Below are 16,906 nucleotides of genomic sequence, written 5' to 3' on the forward strand. Positions count from 1 at the left end.
GGGTGATCGGGTTTCATTACAGAGCAGCATTTCTGGGAAACTGCCTCCATCAGCTTATCACCAACCTCTAAATTCAGAGGAAAATCCCTTAACAGATTGCGTTTTATCAAACTTAAAACAGTTCTTTGTCATTTTTTTCCTATATGTAGATAAACTAGTCAATTTGGAGTAGAAAAAAAAAGTCAATCTCACTTCCTGTTTTGGCTCATAGTTTCTAAAGTGTTCTTTTAGTCTACAGCAACGCAGCTTTTAAATAAACTCTAAAGCGGTCCAACGTTCAGGTTGCACCGTGAAGTTTAACGTGAAGTTCTGAACGCTCCTCCCTGAGAAGAGCGGATACGTGATTATGCGTAACAGTAAAGGATGTGGTCTGCTGTGAGATGAGGAAGAAGGTGAGGAGGAAGGAGTACGCCAAACTTTAAACCAGCTCGACGCAAAACTGCTCGGTGGCTGGCCGAACGGAGGAGACCTTCACAGCTGGATCATTTCTCACTTTGAGAGCGGAGCCTTTAATTTCTGTGAAGATGCACTGAGAGGAGGAAGAAGATGGAAGTGGAGGAGACTGGTGAAATGAGGACTTCCTGGTATGGTGGTTGTAGAAATGCACAGTTCTGACTTTGCTTGCTTTTTTTGTTTGTTTAGTTTTTTTTTTTGTTTTTTTTAAATGTGTTTGTGATGAGACTGATCATCAAATTTGTTGGAGGATCTAAAAGAAAAGCTTTTCTTTTTTTGAACAATGACTAAAGTTTTGCTTGATGTTTCCGTTCACCACACTGACAACTGAAATCCCTCCATGTCATAATGCAGTGGTGCATGACCTGCAGCTGAAACTGTTTAGAGTACATTAAAATCCATCTGATTTGTGACTTAAGATTTTTTATTTTTTTTACCCTCTCTTTTTAGGTCAGTGTCAGGAGACACTCACTCTGTCCTCTGTGACCATGCTGGGGTAAGCAACCCTGACCCCTTAATAGAGCATGTATTTGTCACCCAAAGTCTGAAATGCAGTGCATAAATATTCTGCAAAATGTCTGTCTTTAGAAGAAGCGAAAACAAGACCTGATTCCTGAACCAGTCATCAGAATCATAGAGGTGAGTAATAATCTGAAATGCTGCGCACGGTCATATCTCTTGCTTTTCTCAGTAAGTGGCGGAAGCCTGTCAACTTTACCTTTGTGACCACAATGCTGAGTGCAGAACTGACAAAAGCGGTGAACATTATGCGAGATGCTGATTTTAAGAGTAGGTTTCTTGTTTTTCTTGTTTTCTTTTTCCCTTAAGACCTTGTATTGAGTCTACTGGGATTTCAGAAAGTTGCTGGTGTGCTTGCTTTCAATTAATGAATGTCATGTATTTGCATTTTGTTTCCATTTCAACTTTATTCAATTATTGCTGCAATAAATTTGCAGCAGCTGTGGTTAGTGGGGTTAAAAGGAAAAAAAAAAAAAAGCGGCAGACATGTTGTGCTTCACTACTGAGGCACAGTTTCAACTTTCTTCCTCTTTGAAAACCTTGTACAGGAAATGAGAGATGTGCACCATGCAACATCTCAGCACTCTTTAACGTCTTTCTCTTTCATGTCGCCTTCACCTCTCTATTCTATTTTCTGGCCATCAGGATGAGGAGGAAGAGGAAGAAGCGGAAATTATGTCTGATCACAAGGATTCAGAGGTTTGCTTTAAGTTTTTATTTTTCTCTCTCTATTTGAACTGTTTCCAGACTAACCCTATAAGTTTCTGACATTTGTGTGTATTTTGTCCAAGACTCTTTAACTTCTAGCCTTGATCTGTTTCAGGAGCCCAGAAACAAAAAGGTCAAACCTGTGGTAAAGTCCAACAGCCTGACAGGTGTCATAACGCCAATGAAGACTGCTGCTCTTAAACGCATCGGGCAGTCTATTTCGGTAACACACACACACACACACCCCCCTCCCCACACACACACACACACACACGTCCCCGTGTATATTTTGCACCTTGCAATGACGTTAATGTGATTTTTGCAGTCATATACCTCATGCTTTCTCTTTTCGCAGCGCTCCATCAGCTTTCGCACCGATGCCCGACCTTTGCCCCCTGGGCCCCTGCGCGCTCGCCCCAAAGCCTCGTCGTTTCCACGTCGGCGCAACAGCCAGTGTTGGAGCGACACTGTAGAGAGCCATGACCTGACTGCAAAAGAGATCAAACGCCAAGAGGTGTGAATTTGACCATTTTATTACACAATTGTCAATTTTTTTTATTTTTTATTTTTGTCATGCTGTTTTTTTTTTTTTTTTTCTACTCGGGGGAGGCGGGGTTTCTGTGGACGAGCTGTGAGGCTGCGGTCGCAGTGTGGGTGGGATGACAAGCTCGCACTGTTTCTCTGAAGCTGCCCTGCACGGGTGTTAGGAAAGAGGATGTGAGCTGGCACTAAGCGGCTCAACTTCCGCTATTAAACAATCAGCTGTGAGAGCTCATGCGGGGTTTCCGCTTAGTTTACATCCCAGGCAGCGTTGTGCGGAAATTTGTCTTTTATTTCCACCGACATGTCTAAAGTTGCCGTGTGCAACGTTTTGTCCTCTGCAGGTGATCTATGAGCTGACGCAGGGAGAGAGGCAACTCATAGAAGACCTCAGTTTGGTCAAGAAGGTACTTGCTGACACGGAACACAGTGCAGGAAAATATACGTACTTGCTCGCGTTTTCTTAGTTTCCAATGCGTTTTTATGCTTTTAGGTGTACTACGAGCCCATGTTGAAGTTGGATATATTGACAGAAAGTGAACTCGGACAAATCTTTGGGACTTTAGACTCCCTGATTCCACTGCATGAGGGTAAACGATATGAACTCTTTTTCTCAGTGACTAATAATATTTCAGTACGCATCATTTCCTGATCATCAACATGCAGTCAAAGTCTCTGGTTCCAAGTAAATAAGAGGCATCAAATGTGCTTCTTTTAGCCTATTATTTCAGTATAAAACTGATGGATGCATTGATTTCTTTATCATGACAGATACAATTTTCCATTTTGGCCTTAATGATGTGTTGTTGTTGTTTTGTTTTTTTTCAAAAGTTGTCCTTTTAGGTTGAGAATGTTTTTTTGTCTGTTTCATATCAGATCTTTTGGCTCGTCTTGAGCGGCTGAGGGGCTCAGAGAAGACGGTGGGCGAAGTGGGGCCGACTCTGCTGAACTGGGTGAGTGTTTTCATTGCCAGCAAGAGAAGCAAGACGAAGGGGGGCACATTCTATTTCTGGCTTCACACTTCGTCTCGTTCCCCTGGCAGTTCCCCTGCCTGGAAGCCTACGTCACATACTGCTGCAACCAGGTGGGAGCCAAAGCTCTGCTGGACCAGAAGAAGCAGGACAAAAGAGTCGATCATTTCCTGCGCCTGTGTCAGGAGTCTTCGTTCAGTAGGAAATTGGACTTGTGGAACTTCCTGGACCTTCCCAGAAGCCGCCTGGTCAAATACCCACTGCTGTTGAAGGAGATACAGAAGTGCACGCCTCCAGACCACCCAGATGAGGACACGCTGCCCGATGCTGTGAGTATTTTTTATTGACCTGTGGCCTTACAGTGCTGAACTGAGTGGACTTTGAAAATCTGGAATGCTGGGGTGAGGTCTGTCTGCACGTCCTTCGTTCTTAGCTAAACCTCACTATTAGTTTGACGTCATACCCAAAAGAAGTTCTTTCTTTGTGTTTTTGAGGGTTTTGGTTCAGCCTGCTCACACTGTCATTTTTTTTCTATCTTAAAGCAGTTACAGCATTTGAATTTAGAAAAGAATGGGCGAAAAAAACACATTTAGGTGAAAAAAAAAAGTCAAAACATGTAACGTGCAATGTAAAGTAGTCCAATTAAGAATTATATGGTTTTGTGGAGTAATGGTGTATTTGTTATTGAGAGACTATATAAACGAATTATATTTCCATTGAGAACGAACAAACAACAAAAAAGAATGATGCAGAGGATGTTATCGTACCTCATCCTTTCTAACCATTTTCAGTTCTGTTATGGATGAGGCAGGAAGAGATGTTGGTGTTTTGGTTACCAGCAGAATTTAAAATGAAGCTAAACTTAATGGTTAAGATAGATTTTTATCTAGATAACATTATAAGCTGCTCATTTCATTAAGAGGTTTGAGGTTTGAAAGTAAAATCTTAGTGAATCTATGAAATTAATAATAAAAAAAAAAGACTGAAAATTGGGATATGAACAACACTATATTTATCCAAATGATATCTTTCCTCTTTTTAGGCTTTTTGTTACTTTTTTTTTCGAAATAATGACAAATGCGCATGACGAGAAACTTTGCTGCTGACACAAATGGCCCCAGAAAAACATTTACTCTGTGCAATGCTTTGTTGACCACAGCTGGAGCTGATTCAGAGCGTCGTGGCCGAGGTGAACAAAAAGACGGGGGAGGCCGAGTGTCAGTTCTACCGGCGGGGGCTGATATACCTCGAAGAGAGCCAGAGAATACCTGAGATCCATCAGTCCCGCTTCCTCTACTGCCACGGAGAGCTCAAGACCAACAAGGGGCAGGTGTGTGCAGCGTCCCTGACACCAGCTCACACAAATGTGCCTTTATTTGTAAGTCGTAATATCTGTTACCAACTACATTTCTTCTGGCTTTTGTGCAACAGAAGCTGCATGTCTTCCTGTTTGAACTGGCGCTGGTGCTGACCAGACCAGGGGATGACAGAGACGTTAGAGGACAAATGTTCAACGTGTACCGGCAGCCTCTGCCCAACACGTTGATCAATTTAGAGGAGATCCCAGACAGTGAGGCTGGAGGAGGAGGGGCCTTCAGAGGAGCATTCACCGGAGGAAACGACAAAGGTCATTTGCTGTTTTAATATTGGATTAGAAATAAAATGACAGATTTTTTTATTACTTTTTTTTTTTGGGCATTATGGCAGTAATCAAACAAACAAATTAAAAAATCCTGGAATCTCAGAATCTAGTACAAACGTGAATATAAGGCCGAACTATTCTGAATAAGTCAATTTATTTCTGAGCATTGATATGCATTTATCTTTTCTCCCTAAATCTAAACTTCTTTTAAAATTCCCTTTTCATAAAAATGGCAATTCAATACCATAAAGGTTACAAAGCTGTTGGCATTTCATGTTTATGAAACAATTAAAACATAAAAAAAAATATGCATCAAATAATCAGAATTTAACACAGATTTTCAGTTTCTAATGAATTTCTTTTATTTTTTATTTCAAACAGGTTTTCAAAAACAATAAGACAATCAATCGGTAGGACAGAGAAAACATGTGCATACATAACCGAGATCGAAATATTTTGTTTACCACAACTCTTCTGTTTGAAAAGGAGTTGGAAGAAGTGACTCTTCTTTATCTCAATTTACTTGAACTTACCAACTCAATAAGTGTCAAAAATTTTTTTATTAAAGTCATGTTGTGATATTCATGTGCTTGTGAAGAATCACAGGCCGTAAGCAGACCTCAATGTGAGAGTAGTTCTAGCCCTCTGTTAGTTGAACTGAAACCTACAACTGTTTTCACTCAATTTCCTTCCTTCCTCTTTCCGTCACCTTGTAGTGAAGAACTGTTTCCGTGTGAGCAGCAGAGGGCGCTCCAAAGTCAACCCTTACTGCTTGCAGGCCAACGACTCGTTCAGCAAGCAGCAGTGGATCACCTGCCTGCGCCAGGCCATCGTCCAGTCAAGGGACAGGACCGCTCACACCAGCCAGTCGCCGCTCTCGCTGCCCCTTGACCCCGCGCTGTGTCACATAGCGGATCTCAGCCTCAGCTCGGACACGGACATGGCAGACCACACCTGTCGCTGACTCGTGGACCGTTCGCCCGGACGCCCCTCTGGAGAGCGAAAGAAACCAAACCAGATGGACTATTTTATGAACAGTTTTAATTAAAGACTCAGATAATTGCAACAAAAAAAAAATAAATAAAAAAGTTTCTCTATTTGTTTTTCTTTATTTTTGTGATTGTCATAGTGTGCTGACTGTGAACAGTGTTCCTGTTGCTGAATGTGAATGTAAAATGGCAACAAAATGTTTAACCGCCTGTATTTTAATAAAAACTGACAGTTATAAAAGCTCACTGAGGTGTTCATGGGTGGACACATTGACACGTCTATGTATAGCCAACACGACCTGCAGTGAAAAGATTAGAGATGATTATCCTCCCTCCCTGTGTCTGTTTTTCACTCTCTCTTTGGCTCTCTCTTTCTCCCTGACACTCGTGGCAGGACAGGGCAGAGAGGTAGACTTTCAGTTCTATCCCACAAACACAGTGAAACCGTAGACGTCCCCTTTATGCATTTTTAACAGCTCAGCAGATGATGGGAACAGTTTGGTTGGGACTCTTTGTTCAAAGATACAGACCAAAGTGATCAGGTGAGTCCAAAGTGCTCTCTCTTTTTATATAAGTTATATTTCTGTAGAAATAACTGTTTGCTGTAGAGGCTATCTTTATGTGCATAAAACAGTAAGAGGTGCGCATTGATTGGCTGTTAGGTTGATCCTTACCGTACTGCTGGATCCTGGTTACATAACCAAATCTTTTTATATATATATGTATTTTAACATTGGGAATCAGCTGAATTTAGCAATTATTGGTGTTCCTTGTCCAAAAACAATCTTTTAGGGACTTATTTCACTTCATGTGTTTAGTGCAGAATTGGACTCTAAAGGATTATCAAAGCAACCTTGAGTTTTTTTTTTCTGTCTGTCTTTCTTTTCAGCTGTAAATGTTACTTGTCATTCGCAAGGTAAGGCAGGGGGTGTACTCCTCTGTGCTTTGCAACCTGATAAGAAGGGTCGCCCCTCAACATCTTGCTGACCTTTAGTCAGAAGCGCATCAGGGATAAGACACGTTGGCACATCTTCGAACAGAGACTGACCGGTAGAAAAGGATGCCTGGGTCCAGCGGCGTTAACGTGGAGGGCTCCTGTGGGGCCCTGTGTCGAACCCTGGTTTCTCAGAACGGTCTGCAGAGAGACACAGCAGACATCTCCCAGTCTGTTCTCTACACATCCCTGATGGGCCTGCTGCTGGTCGCTGACAATGAGGTGGGGGGAAAAAAACCCACTGCGTTTGGTCTTTACTTTCTCCTCAAATGGCACCGAACATGTCATTAGTGTGGATTTCTATCAAATTTGCTAGAATATTGGCACAGGAAAAGATCATTTGAAAACATGAAGGTGCGATGCTAATCAACACGCACGTGTTTACGCACCTGTCAGCACTCCTTGCACTCTAATAGGATAAAGCCTCAGACTGACCCCCTTTTTTTAGCCTCGCTTGTTATGCTAATGAGATAAGAAGGCTAAATCTGTCCTGCCAAAGTTACACACAGGCCAACATGGCAGGGTCAACGCAGACGGCGAGTCACATAAAGCATAGAACATGGCATACCAGGAACTACATAACAATAATCTGTCTGCAGATACAACTCCACTTTAGAGTCGGGTATAAACTTCTATCACACCTTCTTATTCGTAGAAAGAGCCGCTTACTGTTGGCAGTGGAAGAGTTGGCCTTAGAAACATTGGGAATACAGTAAGTGTCAAAGAGATGGCATGCAAATGTCCCGTAGGTTCTGCAGCAACAGGCTCACGTGTCTTTTCCTTCTGTTTGGACAACAGTGCTTCCTGAACGCAGTGGTCCAGTGTTTGTCTCACACTTGTGTCCTGCGCAACTATTGTCTTCTGAAGTCTTACAAGCATGAGAAGTTTTCAAAAGAGGAGGCGAAGCTCATGGAAAGTGCGTTTCCTACTTTTCTACCTTTTTTTTTTATGTTCTCCACATTTTTTTTTAAATCATGCCTTTTTTTTTTTCATTGTTCTATTGCCAGGTTTCTCTCAGGTGCTCTCAGGCCTTTGGGACATAAGGGAAGGAGACACTGTTGTAAATCCTCGACAGTTTTACAGCGTTTTTAAAGCAGCAGTGCCTTATTTCAGCGGTTACAGGTAAGACAAACAGTTATATTTTTCCATTACAATTTAGTGGAGTTGGGCTATTTGATGTTCATAAATCTATCTAAAGGAGTAAAACCTTTTTCATGGAACAATCCCTTAAAGTTATTAAATGGAAGAAAATGAAAAAAATTGGGCCAGGAACATAGCTCTGTTGAACTCCAGGCTTAACAGTAATTGAACATGATCTGAAGTTTAATTTGGCAACAGAAATCCTAAATGAAAACTGACACACAAACCAATTAGTAGCTTTGCCAGACATGCCTGCCCAACATCAGCTATCAGGACTGTGATTGTGATTTGTGTTCCTGCACATAACGTTTAAAAATCACCGCGTGTGATACTTTGATTATGAAAGAATCTCTGGAGTTGTCCTTGAGATTTCAAAAATGTTTCTGTGTTTGAATTTAATCCAGTCAGCAAGATGCCCAGGAGTTTCTCAGGTTCCTACTGGACAAGCTGCATACTGAAATAAATCGCAGGCCTTATGTGAAAAGGACAGGGAAGGAGCCTCAGCAACAATACGTCAGATTTAGGTACGAACAGAAGAAGACGAATCTGTGCTTGAATCCTGGATCTATCCCGTGTGAATGTGCAACCTATGTTTCCTATTTCTGATCTGATGTAGAATTTCAGAAGAGGCCAATGCCATGTGGAAGAAGCACTTGGAAAGAGATGACAGCATAATAGTAGGTGAGGAGGTCAACCTTGTCTTTGTCTTCAGCTGGATTCTGAAGCAGAAAATGACGTTGAACTCTGCCCCGCTCTTGACAGATCTTTTCTCAGGCCAGCTGCGGAGTTCACTGCACTGCTCGGTTTGTTCGCACTACTCCAACACGTTCGATGTGTTCTGTGATCTGTCGTTGCCCATCCCTAAACGGAGCTCTGCAGGGGAGGTCACCCTGCAGGAGTGTCTGGACCTCTTCTCTCAGGAGGAGAAACTTGACAAGGAAAACTCACCAGTAAGAAAAAAAAATTCACAGGTTTTGAACTGAACGTAGTTCCATTTAAACAACCAGATTTACTTGAAACAACAGATCTGGTCATTATTATTATTACTATTTTTAAATGTATGTTGATTTCTGCGTCTTCCAGATGTGTGAGAGATGTAACAGGCGTACAGAGTGCACCAAGCGGCTTTCCATCCAGAGGTTTCCTCAGGTTATTGTAATCCGTATCCTTGGCAACAACTTCTGCTCGAATTCATTTCAAAATGAGGAATGGTGTTGGTGTGCAGAAACACATTGTGCGCTTGTACTTAACAGTCTCCGACAGATTTGAACCGTTTCACAACGTCCAGGTGGTCTATCAGTAAAAGCACAGTGTACGTGTCTTTTCCCCTCAAAAACCTGGACCTCGGACCTTACGGACCCGTTGACTGTGGTAACAAAGAGTTTTCAGTACCTTACCTGTGTACATGTTCCACTTGCTACCCATGGTCAGCTGCTTGATCTCCTTTTTTTTAAAAAAAATGGGAGATAAATTGGAGATATAGATGTAAATTGAAACATATGCACCAGGAAAAAAACTACTTAAAATGTGAAGAAAATGGATTTCTATTGAAATCATAATCAAATTTTATTCAAGTAATAACTTACTTAGAAAATTCAAACTGACGTGGTTTACTACTGAACTTGATGGAGTCTATGTTAAACAAGAAAACATGCTGCTATATTGGCATAGATTCAAAAGCATATCCATGGTTGTTTTTAGATTGTATTTGGATTTAAATATAAAATAGATTGTAACCTTAACTCATCAGATTGCAAATATTTTTGAAGGTATATAATTATGTATTTATAGTAGTGGCCCGATATTCGCTCTGGTTGGTTTTGCTTGTTGATGACCAGAGTAAACAAATTCTAGAAAATAAGACACAATTTTTGCGAAACTAAAGGAACTTTCCATTTTTAATGCCTAATCATTTTTTTTCTAAATTTTGAATATATTTTTATAATAAACAAAAGATTGTGTGCTTCAGTCTTGTCTTTGAATACTTTTGCATTTAATTTATGCTGAAATAATTGGTCGTTTTTACAGAACATATTTCAGAGACGAGCCTTAGTTCTGAGAAATGTCTGTTTTTGACTCCACAGGCCCAGTTTTATATGATTTATATGCAATTTGTAACCACGCTGGGACTGTGAATATGGGCCACTATACGGCCTGCTGTCTAGATCAAAGTGGATGGTGCTTCTACAATGACTCCAGGTGAGACTTGAGAGGCTCTAACACCTTGATGATCAGAAGCAGTTTTATGTCAGAACGTCTTCCGTATAAACGTGGTCTTCCGTCTCAGAGCCTCCCTCCTTTTTCTCCATGTGCAGCGCGACCTCCATCACGGAGAACCAGCTTCAGACAAATCAAGCCTACGTCCTGTTCTACCAACGCAGCAGCAGCACAGCCACCGTCAGGAAATAGCCGAGAAGATGCAACCAGTCAGTCACCTCACCTCCGGTGTCCATAGAAACAAATAGAAGCAGCAGCAGTTTCGACCCTGACATCAGCAGCAAAAAACATCTTGATCTCAGTGTGCCTTCTCTGGAACTAAAAGCACCGGGAGAGAGGAGGCATGCTGGTTGTGACAGGTTTTAATGTCAGTCGTGCTTGAGAAGCGTCTCAGTAGCCATTTCGGGGTCTGCATGGCTACTCTCAGGGAGGTATTCATTATGAACAGCTGTTACTCTGCAATTATATGTATGATGTAAGCACTATATACGTGTACATCATCAATCGCGCTTACCGATAGCCCTGACAACCAAATGAAGAAAATATCATAGAAATAGGTCATGACTTTGACATGTATGTAAGAAATAAAATGGCGTCTTGATGATTTTTGTAAATAAATTCTTATAAATCTTCAAGTGGTCACGCAATAAAATGAAACTTTCTGAAAAACGTCTTGTTTTTCCTTTTTCAAAAGTTTTCATTTGAGATTTATGGTTTCTGAGGAAAAGAAAAAAAAGGGGGGTGGACAGATGGCCATTACGTCAGCAAGAATATATAGATAAAGTGTCCGAATGTAAATCTCTACAGACTTACAGTTGAGCACATCCTTCAAGAAAAATAAAAAGAACTAATGAAGGAACAAAGATTTTAGCCCTCTTCCAAAATGATCAAAATCCACTGGCAAGAAGAGATAATTGATTGAATTTATCTTGGAAACCCAATAAAAAATATCTGAATTAGGAAACTAAAATATTATGGAAAGTTAAGTTAAAAGAGACTAAATTAAATTTATCTGTCAAATTTTGAGAGGCATGACTGAAACTGATCTGTTGAACTCCACTGGTTTAGCCTCATTCTTTGAAAACCATTGATTGAATACCGGCTTTTTGCTTCCCTGTTCTACGAAACTGGCATTCAATCAATTCTTCAGCTTTATCTGGTCTGGACGACAGCCTCCTGCTTCTGCCTTGCCTGCTAATTGTAAAATCTCACCAATGAGCTCACAGGAAAGTCAAGTAAAATCATCTGAAAGTGGCCGTCACTTTCAAAAATGAGGCTAAACTAGTAGAGTTCATCAGACCCGTGTTAGCTCCACGCCTTGACTTTGCAGGGTGAGTTTGACACATAAAATGATGAAAGTTTCAGCAAGATGAGATACTGTAACGTCATAAACTCTGCAGGAGCAGACGTTTTATGGAGGGCGATGTGCCTTCCTGTTATCTTGAACCAGTTTACCCATTCTCCTGTATTGTTTTCTTTTTCTAACCCAAATGATGGATGAATGTGAAAACACACAACTCCCTCCAGACGAGTTGTGTATGAGATACACAGAGCAGCGTGTTTGCAACCAACAACTTTGCCGTGGCACATTCAACGTCACTTAAATCTCCTCTCGTTCCCATTTCATTGCTTGATTTGAGCTACAGAAACTTATTTTCCCTGCATCTAAATGCCTAAATGTACCATGATGCGCCAATGTGACTGACTAACAATGAATTGCTAACAAGCAGTTTAGTGGAGACAAATATTAAATAGAGTTGTCAGTATATGAGTAAGTGAGACTCAGTCCTGTCAGAAGCCATTCCATTCTTGTGAAATTTGGCAATTTAGCAAATTGCTTAATTCTCATGAAATATAAACAAAACCTTAAATAATTTTCTGTCAGTAGTTTGTACATTATGTAATGAATCAGAAAAATATTTCAGACACACTGGGTTGTTATACTGTGAACATTTTGGATGTTAAGGCCGTCAGACGGATAAACAGACAGCTGCAGTTTACAGAAAGTTAAAATCTTTTTGCTACGTGTAAGGTGTGGCATCCTTCTGACAAATGACACAAGGAGGCGGGCCGAGCTTTCCAGTCTGTCTGGTAGGACAATTAACTCACTGAACTCTTCTCCCCCTGCTTGGAAGCATGTCCTTTCAGTTTCACAGATAGCACAAGGCTGGCATGTTAGAATCAGTCAAGGCAACTTTGAATTTCAGAGTCTAAACAGCAGTAGGTAGCCGAGCCTCAAAGAGATGACTGGTCTGACAAGTCCGCATTTCCCAACTCAACTGGATTGGTAGCATAGCAAGGGAATCTCTGTAGCATCTGAATACAACCAGTCAGCTCATTCCAGCTGAGAGCTTGTCAAAGCAGCTGTGACAAGTGTCTGCCAAGGCAATCTGTGCTGAAAGCGTCAAAAGCAGTGTAAGTTTTCTATAATTTAATAACAAGAAAGCCGTGTTCTTCATACCTGTGGCGTGGCTATTTTCTCCTCTGTTGTAATTTAGTTTTGTTTGTGTTTCCCAGAAATGGGCTCTATCAGGAAGAAGTTGGTGATCGTTGGGGATGGTGCTTGTGGGAAAACATGTCTGCTCATGGTTTTCACCAAAGGCCAGTTCCCCGAAACCTATGTGCCAACTGTATTTGAGAACTATGTGGCAGACTTTGAATTGGATCAGAAACAGGTAGATGATGTCATTTGGTTTGAAAGTCTGACTGCTGGCTTAGTTAGTTAGCAAACAGACAAAACCCCATCTTTCTTGGAAGGTGGGCACTAATATTTTGCAATTAATTTTTATAGTTTTAAAATTATGATACCTGCCATGACTAATTAGGGATACCATTATCAATAAATTGCAATGTCTTAAAATTGTACGTTTTGGAAAATAAAATATTCTAATTATTTCATTTTCTATAAAATCATTTGAATATTTTTATTCTCACATTAGACCAAAATATATATATATATATATATATACATCAAAGCACTTTCTTATTGTTTTTCAGTAATTATTGCTGAGAATAAAATTCAAAGTTTACCATCCTACTTTCATTTTGTTCTGTTTTCAAATTCATTCACTTTATGGGGGGTGCATGAGTCTGTAGCTGCCGCGTTTTTGTTTCATGTTTCAAACCACATACAGTTTAGAACACAACAGAGAACTGGAATGAAAGGGGTGCGCTGTTTTAATTTTCTTCAGAAATAAAAATGTAAAAAGGGAGACATGCATTATTATTCAGCCCTTCAGAATCAATTATTTCGTAGAACCACCAACGTCGGTCTTTGAGTTGCATATGTATCAAAAGAAAAATGACTGCTGACATAAAAAATATCATCTTACCAAATCGTTTTTATTGAGTCAAAGGTTCTAGAACAGACTATATACTTGAGAAAAAAAAAAGCATTATAAAATGATGTGGAAATCAACATTTATCTAATATTATTACATTTTAAGTTTTATTTCATACAGCATAGTTTTGTCACGGTATAAAATACAAACAAAAAAACTCAAATTATCGTTAAAACATTTCTACAAAAGATGGTAAAAAAGACAAAAAAACACAACATCTCTTCCATGATCATCAAAATACTATGTAGACCTAACTTTTTGTAACAATTTCAGACATTTTCTAAACTTATACTTTTGCTCTTTTTTTTTTTTTTGCTCAGATACAATTGGCACTTTGGGACACAGCAGGTCAGGAAGACTATGACCGACTGAGGCCGCTTTCCTATCCAGACACTGATGTAATCCTTATGTGCTTCTCTGTGATCAGCCGGGACAGTTTAGGTATTGTTTGTGGGCTGGGTTGAAAATAATATCTATCTATCCATTTGCTGATCCAAGATCGGGTCATGTGGTGAGGTGCGCTGTAAAAAAAAAAAAGACTCTAATTTATGGTGAAATACCAATAGTTGTGGTTACCAGAATTTCCCGATACTTATCAAGTCTCGTACCAGTGGGACATGTAAAATCTGAACAGATTAGCGCACAGGAGGCATGCTGATATATGAACTGGAGTTTAAATATCAGTGAAGAAGCATCCCCTCTACCCCTAACTCTATCAATAGAGTGATTGGACTCAAATTTATTACAAAATTTGAGTCCAATCACTCTATTGATAGAGTGTCCAATCACTCTATTGATAGAGTGTCCAATCACTCTATTGATAGAGTGTCCAATCACTCTATTGATAGAGTGTCCAATCACTCTATTGATAGAGTGTCCAATCACTCTATTGATAGAGTGTCCAATCACTCTATTGATAGAGTGTCCAATCACTCTTGATAGAGTGTCCAATCACTCTATTGATAGAGTGTCCAATCACTCTATTGATAGAGTGTCCAATCACTCTATTGATAGAGTGACCAATCACTCTATTGATAGAGTGACCAATCACTCTATTGATAGAGTGACCAATCACTCTATTGATAGAGTGACAATCACTCTATTGATAGAGTGACCAATCACTCTATTGATAGAGTGACCAATCACTCTATTGAAGAGTGACCAATCACTCTATTGATAGAGTGACCAATCACTCTATTGATAGAGTGACCAATCACTCTATTGATAGAGTGACCAATCACTCTATTGATAGAGTGACCAATCACTCTATTGATAGAGTGACCCAGATGGCATCTCTTTCATGACAGCATCCAGAGACTCCAATACAAGTGGGTAATCTGAAATGCTGTTCAGTGCATTTGCACAGACAACAATTGCAACCTGAAGATGTTGCTCAGCTGCCATCCCTGAAGGTGGTGATCCCTCATTTGTGGTGTAAAGCTCAGCTGTGGTTACGCTCCTGAGGCCAAGGTTTAACCACAGGACACTTGCCTGGTTCCCCACCTGCCTGACTTTGGGAGAGGGCTCCAAAATCCGAGCAACCTCATCTCTTCTTGTGATCTGCCAAATAATCCGAATTCTTGAATTGCTTTTTGTCTGACCCAGCTCCTGAGGCCAATTTGCCAATCTGAGAGACCCTACAAGGACCCTAATCAATGGACAACATAGCCTTCATGATGATAGGATTCCATCACATTAATTCATTAGAGGAGCTAATAATAACATAATTAGGTTTTATTAAGCATATTATAGATTAGGAATGTGATTTATGTTGCTAATTGATAACTTTTCTTCTTTACTTTTTTGCAGTAAATGTTAAAGACAAGTGGGCTCCTGAAGTGAGACACTTCTGTCCTCATGTTCCCATAGTCCTGGTGGGGAACAAAACGGATCTTCGCAATGATGAGGATGTCAGAAAAACACTTGCCAGACAGAGAGAGGCATGTTGAGTTAGTTGTTTAAATTTTTTGGTACCTCAAAATAACTATGCGTTTTTGTTGACTTAAACATCACAAAATGTGTAAATCTATTACATTTGTTTTCAGGAGCCAATTAAATATGAAGAGGGCAAAGACGTGTCTGATCAAATTGGCGCCTACAGCTACCAGGAGTGTTCTGCTAAAAACAAAGATGGCGTGAGGGAAGTCTTTGAAACTGCAGCTAGGGCAGCGTTGACGAACGACAGCCGTCGGAAGAAGAATCGCTGTGTGCTTGCCTAAAATCCGGTGAAAAGTAGCGTTATCCTGGAGCTCTCGTGAAGGGCAGAGCCCTTCTATAGAACTTTAAGGGGCGGGGAGGAATTTAAAGCCAAGACGTCTCAAACCAAGGCTGATTTGTAGCTCAAGAAGAACAAAGACAAGAACATCTACGCTATAGAAAAACTATTATGAGATTCATGACCTTGTACAAAATCAATTTGTAATTTGGTTTAAAAATAATTATTGCTAATAGTAACATAAACCTTTCTTGGTACCATAACGCCGCAATTTTAAGTGCTAAGATATTTCTGTACCATACTGTGAAGTTCATTAACCAGGGGATCAATTCACAAACAGGTGAGCTGAATTAGGCTTCATATTTTGTCACTATTATCGTCACAAGGCATTGTATATTTTTAATCTTCCTTTTTAGCCATCATATCTCCATTATACTGTCTTGTACACCTATGATCTTTTGTGAAAATGTTTTTCAGCCACATTTTAACTGTAGAAATTATCATCAAATTCTGAATATAGAAAATAAACTAATATTCTGTTACTGGTGAAATGTTTCTTGTTACAAGTTTTGGTCGTGTAATCTTTTTAAGTATTTTTTGTTTTTGTGAGAACTTTTTGTTGCATTCAGTTATCGATTACTGCAACAATTTGATATTACTTTTATACTTCTCATAAAATTTCTTGCATGCTTTCATATTTGGTCAAACGTTTTATGAAATAGCCTAAGATTATGTCAAATTTCAGATTTACTTACCATATTGTCAAGAGATTACGCTTTCATAAAATTTGTAAAACACAGTGGTCTTTTTCTTTAATGTAAGGATATTGTGTTCTCCAAATACTTTATTGAACAGCAGCTTCAACAGAAACTGCAATATAAGAATATGTATTGTACTTACAATGTTTTTGTAAAGGTATTTCATTCATTGAAATGAATGAAAAAGAAATATCTGTACTGGATGCCTGGATCTAATTATTTTTTGCTAAAAAAAATGTGTCTAGGTATCCGATTTGAGTGAATATGTTATCAAAGATGTTTTTGGAGGACGGTAAAGCATTGGTTTGCAATGTTGCCTGCAAAAGGCTTGATACCTCTTAGAATGCATCCCTGCAAGGACAAGGAAGTATAGAAACTAGATAGCTGGGTTTTTGGAAACCCTAGAAGAAAATATACTC

At 39.8% G+C, this 16,906-nt stretch overlaps 3 protein-coding genes across 4 annotated transcripts; all 3 read left to right on the plus strand.

The window, feature by feature from the left end:
- Positions 1–242: 242 nt before the first annotated feature.
- Positions 243–6,068, plus strand: arhgef3l (Rho guanine nucleotide exchange factor (GEF) 3, like). 2 transcript variants are annotated; one of them, XM_055049572.1, is made up of 13 exons: positions 243–584; positions 904–949; positions 1,045–1,092; positions 1,618–1,671; positions 1,796–1,903; positions 2,036–2,194; positions 2,565–2,627; positions 2,714–2,810; positions 3,097–3,173; positions 3,263–3,520; positions 4,351–4,521; positions 4,623–4,818; positions 5,550–6,068. In XM_055049572.1, the coding sequence occupies exons 1-13, from the start codon at positions 547–549 to the stop codon at positions 5,795–5,797; spliced, it is 1,563 nt and encodes a 520-aa protein (XP_054905547.1). In that variant the 5' UTR covers positions 243–546; the 3' UTR covers positions 5,798–6,068. The 2 variants fall into 2 exon arrangements, with proteins under 2 accessions (XP_054905547.1, XP_054905546.1); XM_055049571.1 differs by having other exon boundaries at positions 244–584; positions 1,042–1,092.
- A 138-nt stretch (positions 6,069–6,206) lies between these two features.
- usp21 (ubiquitin specific peptidase 21) lies at positions 6,207–10,823 on the plus strand. Its single transcript, XM_055049585.1, has 12 exons — positions 6,207–6,364; positions 6,712–7,038; positions 7,472–7,528; positions 7,615–7,732; positions 7,824–7,938; positions 8,361–8,480; positions 8,573–8,637; positions 8,719–8,906; positions 9,040–9,118; positions 9,220–9,327; positions 10,041–10,155; positions 10,272–10,823. The coding sequence occupies exons 2-12, from the start codon at positions 6,883–6,885 to the stop codon at positions 10,363–10,365; spliced, it is 1,215 nt and encodes a 404-aa protein (XP_054905560.1). The 5' UTR covers positions 6,207–6,364; positions 6,712–6,882; the 3' UTR covers positions 10,366–10,823.
- Positions 10,824–12,338: 1,515 nt separating this feature from the next.
- LOC129372361 (rho-related GTP-binding protein RhoA-B-like) lies at positions 12,339–16,657 on the plus strand. Its single transcript, XM_055049605.1, has 5 exons — positions 12,339–12,588; positions 12,691–12,848; positions 13,835–13,955; positions 15,324–15,454; positions 15,560–16,657. The coding sequence occupies exons 2-5, from the start codon at positions 12,693–12,695 to the stop codon at positions 15,731–15,733; spliced, it is 582 nt and encodes a 193-aa protein (XP_054905580.1). The 5' UTR covers positions 12,339–12,588; positions 12,691–12,692; the 3' UTR covers positions 15,734–16,657.
- Positions 16,658–16,906: the final 249 nt, after the last annotated feature.

This window comes from Poeciliopsis prolifica, unplaced genomic scaffold (genome assembly GCF_027474105.1).
Source record: "Poeciliopsis prolifica strain line A6 unplaced genomic scaffold, Auburn_PproV2 SCAFFOLD029, whole genome shotgun sequence".
NCBI lineage: Eukaryota > Metazoa > Chordata > Actinopteri > Cyprinodontiformes > Poeciliidae > Poeciliopsis > Poeciliopsis prolifica.

Coding starts and splice junctions, on each gene's coding strand:
- arhgef3l (XM_055049571.1), top strand. CDS start 547: ATGGAAGTGGAGGAGACTGGTGAAATGAGGACTTCCTG. Junction 2,811..3,096: donor CCTGATTCCACTGCATGAGG/GTAAACGATATG, acceptor GTTTCATATCAG/ATCTTTTGGCTCGTCTTGAG. Junction 3,174..3,262: donor GGCCGACTCTGCTGAACTGG/GTGAGTGTTTTC, acceptor TTCCCCTGGCAG/TTCCCCTGCCTGGAAGCCTA.
- usp21 (XM_055049585.1), top strand. CDS start 6,883: ATGCCTGGGTCCAGCGGCGTTAACGTGGAGGGCTCCTGTGGGGCCCTG. Junction 7,733..7,823: donor GGAGGCGAAGCTCATGGAAA/GTGCGTTTCCTA, acceptor TTCTATTGCCAG/GTTTCTCTCAGGTGCTCTCA. Junction 8,481..8,572: donor CAACAATACGTCAGATTTAG/GTACGAACAGAA, acceptor GATCTGATGTAG/AATTTCAGAAGAGGCCAATG.
- LOC129372361 (XM_055049605.1), top strand. CDS start 12,693: ATGGGCTCTATCAGGAAGAAGTTGGTGATCGTTGGGGATGGTGCTTGT. Junction 13,956..15,323: donor GATCAGCCGGGACAGTTTAG/GTATTGTTTGTG, acceptor ACTTTTTTGCAG/TAAATGTTAAAGACAAGTGG. Junction 15,455..15,559: donor CACTTGCCAGACAGAGAGAG/GCATGTTGAGTT, acceptor ATTTGTTTTCAG/GAGCCAATTAAATATGAAGA.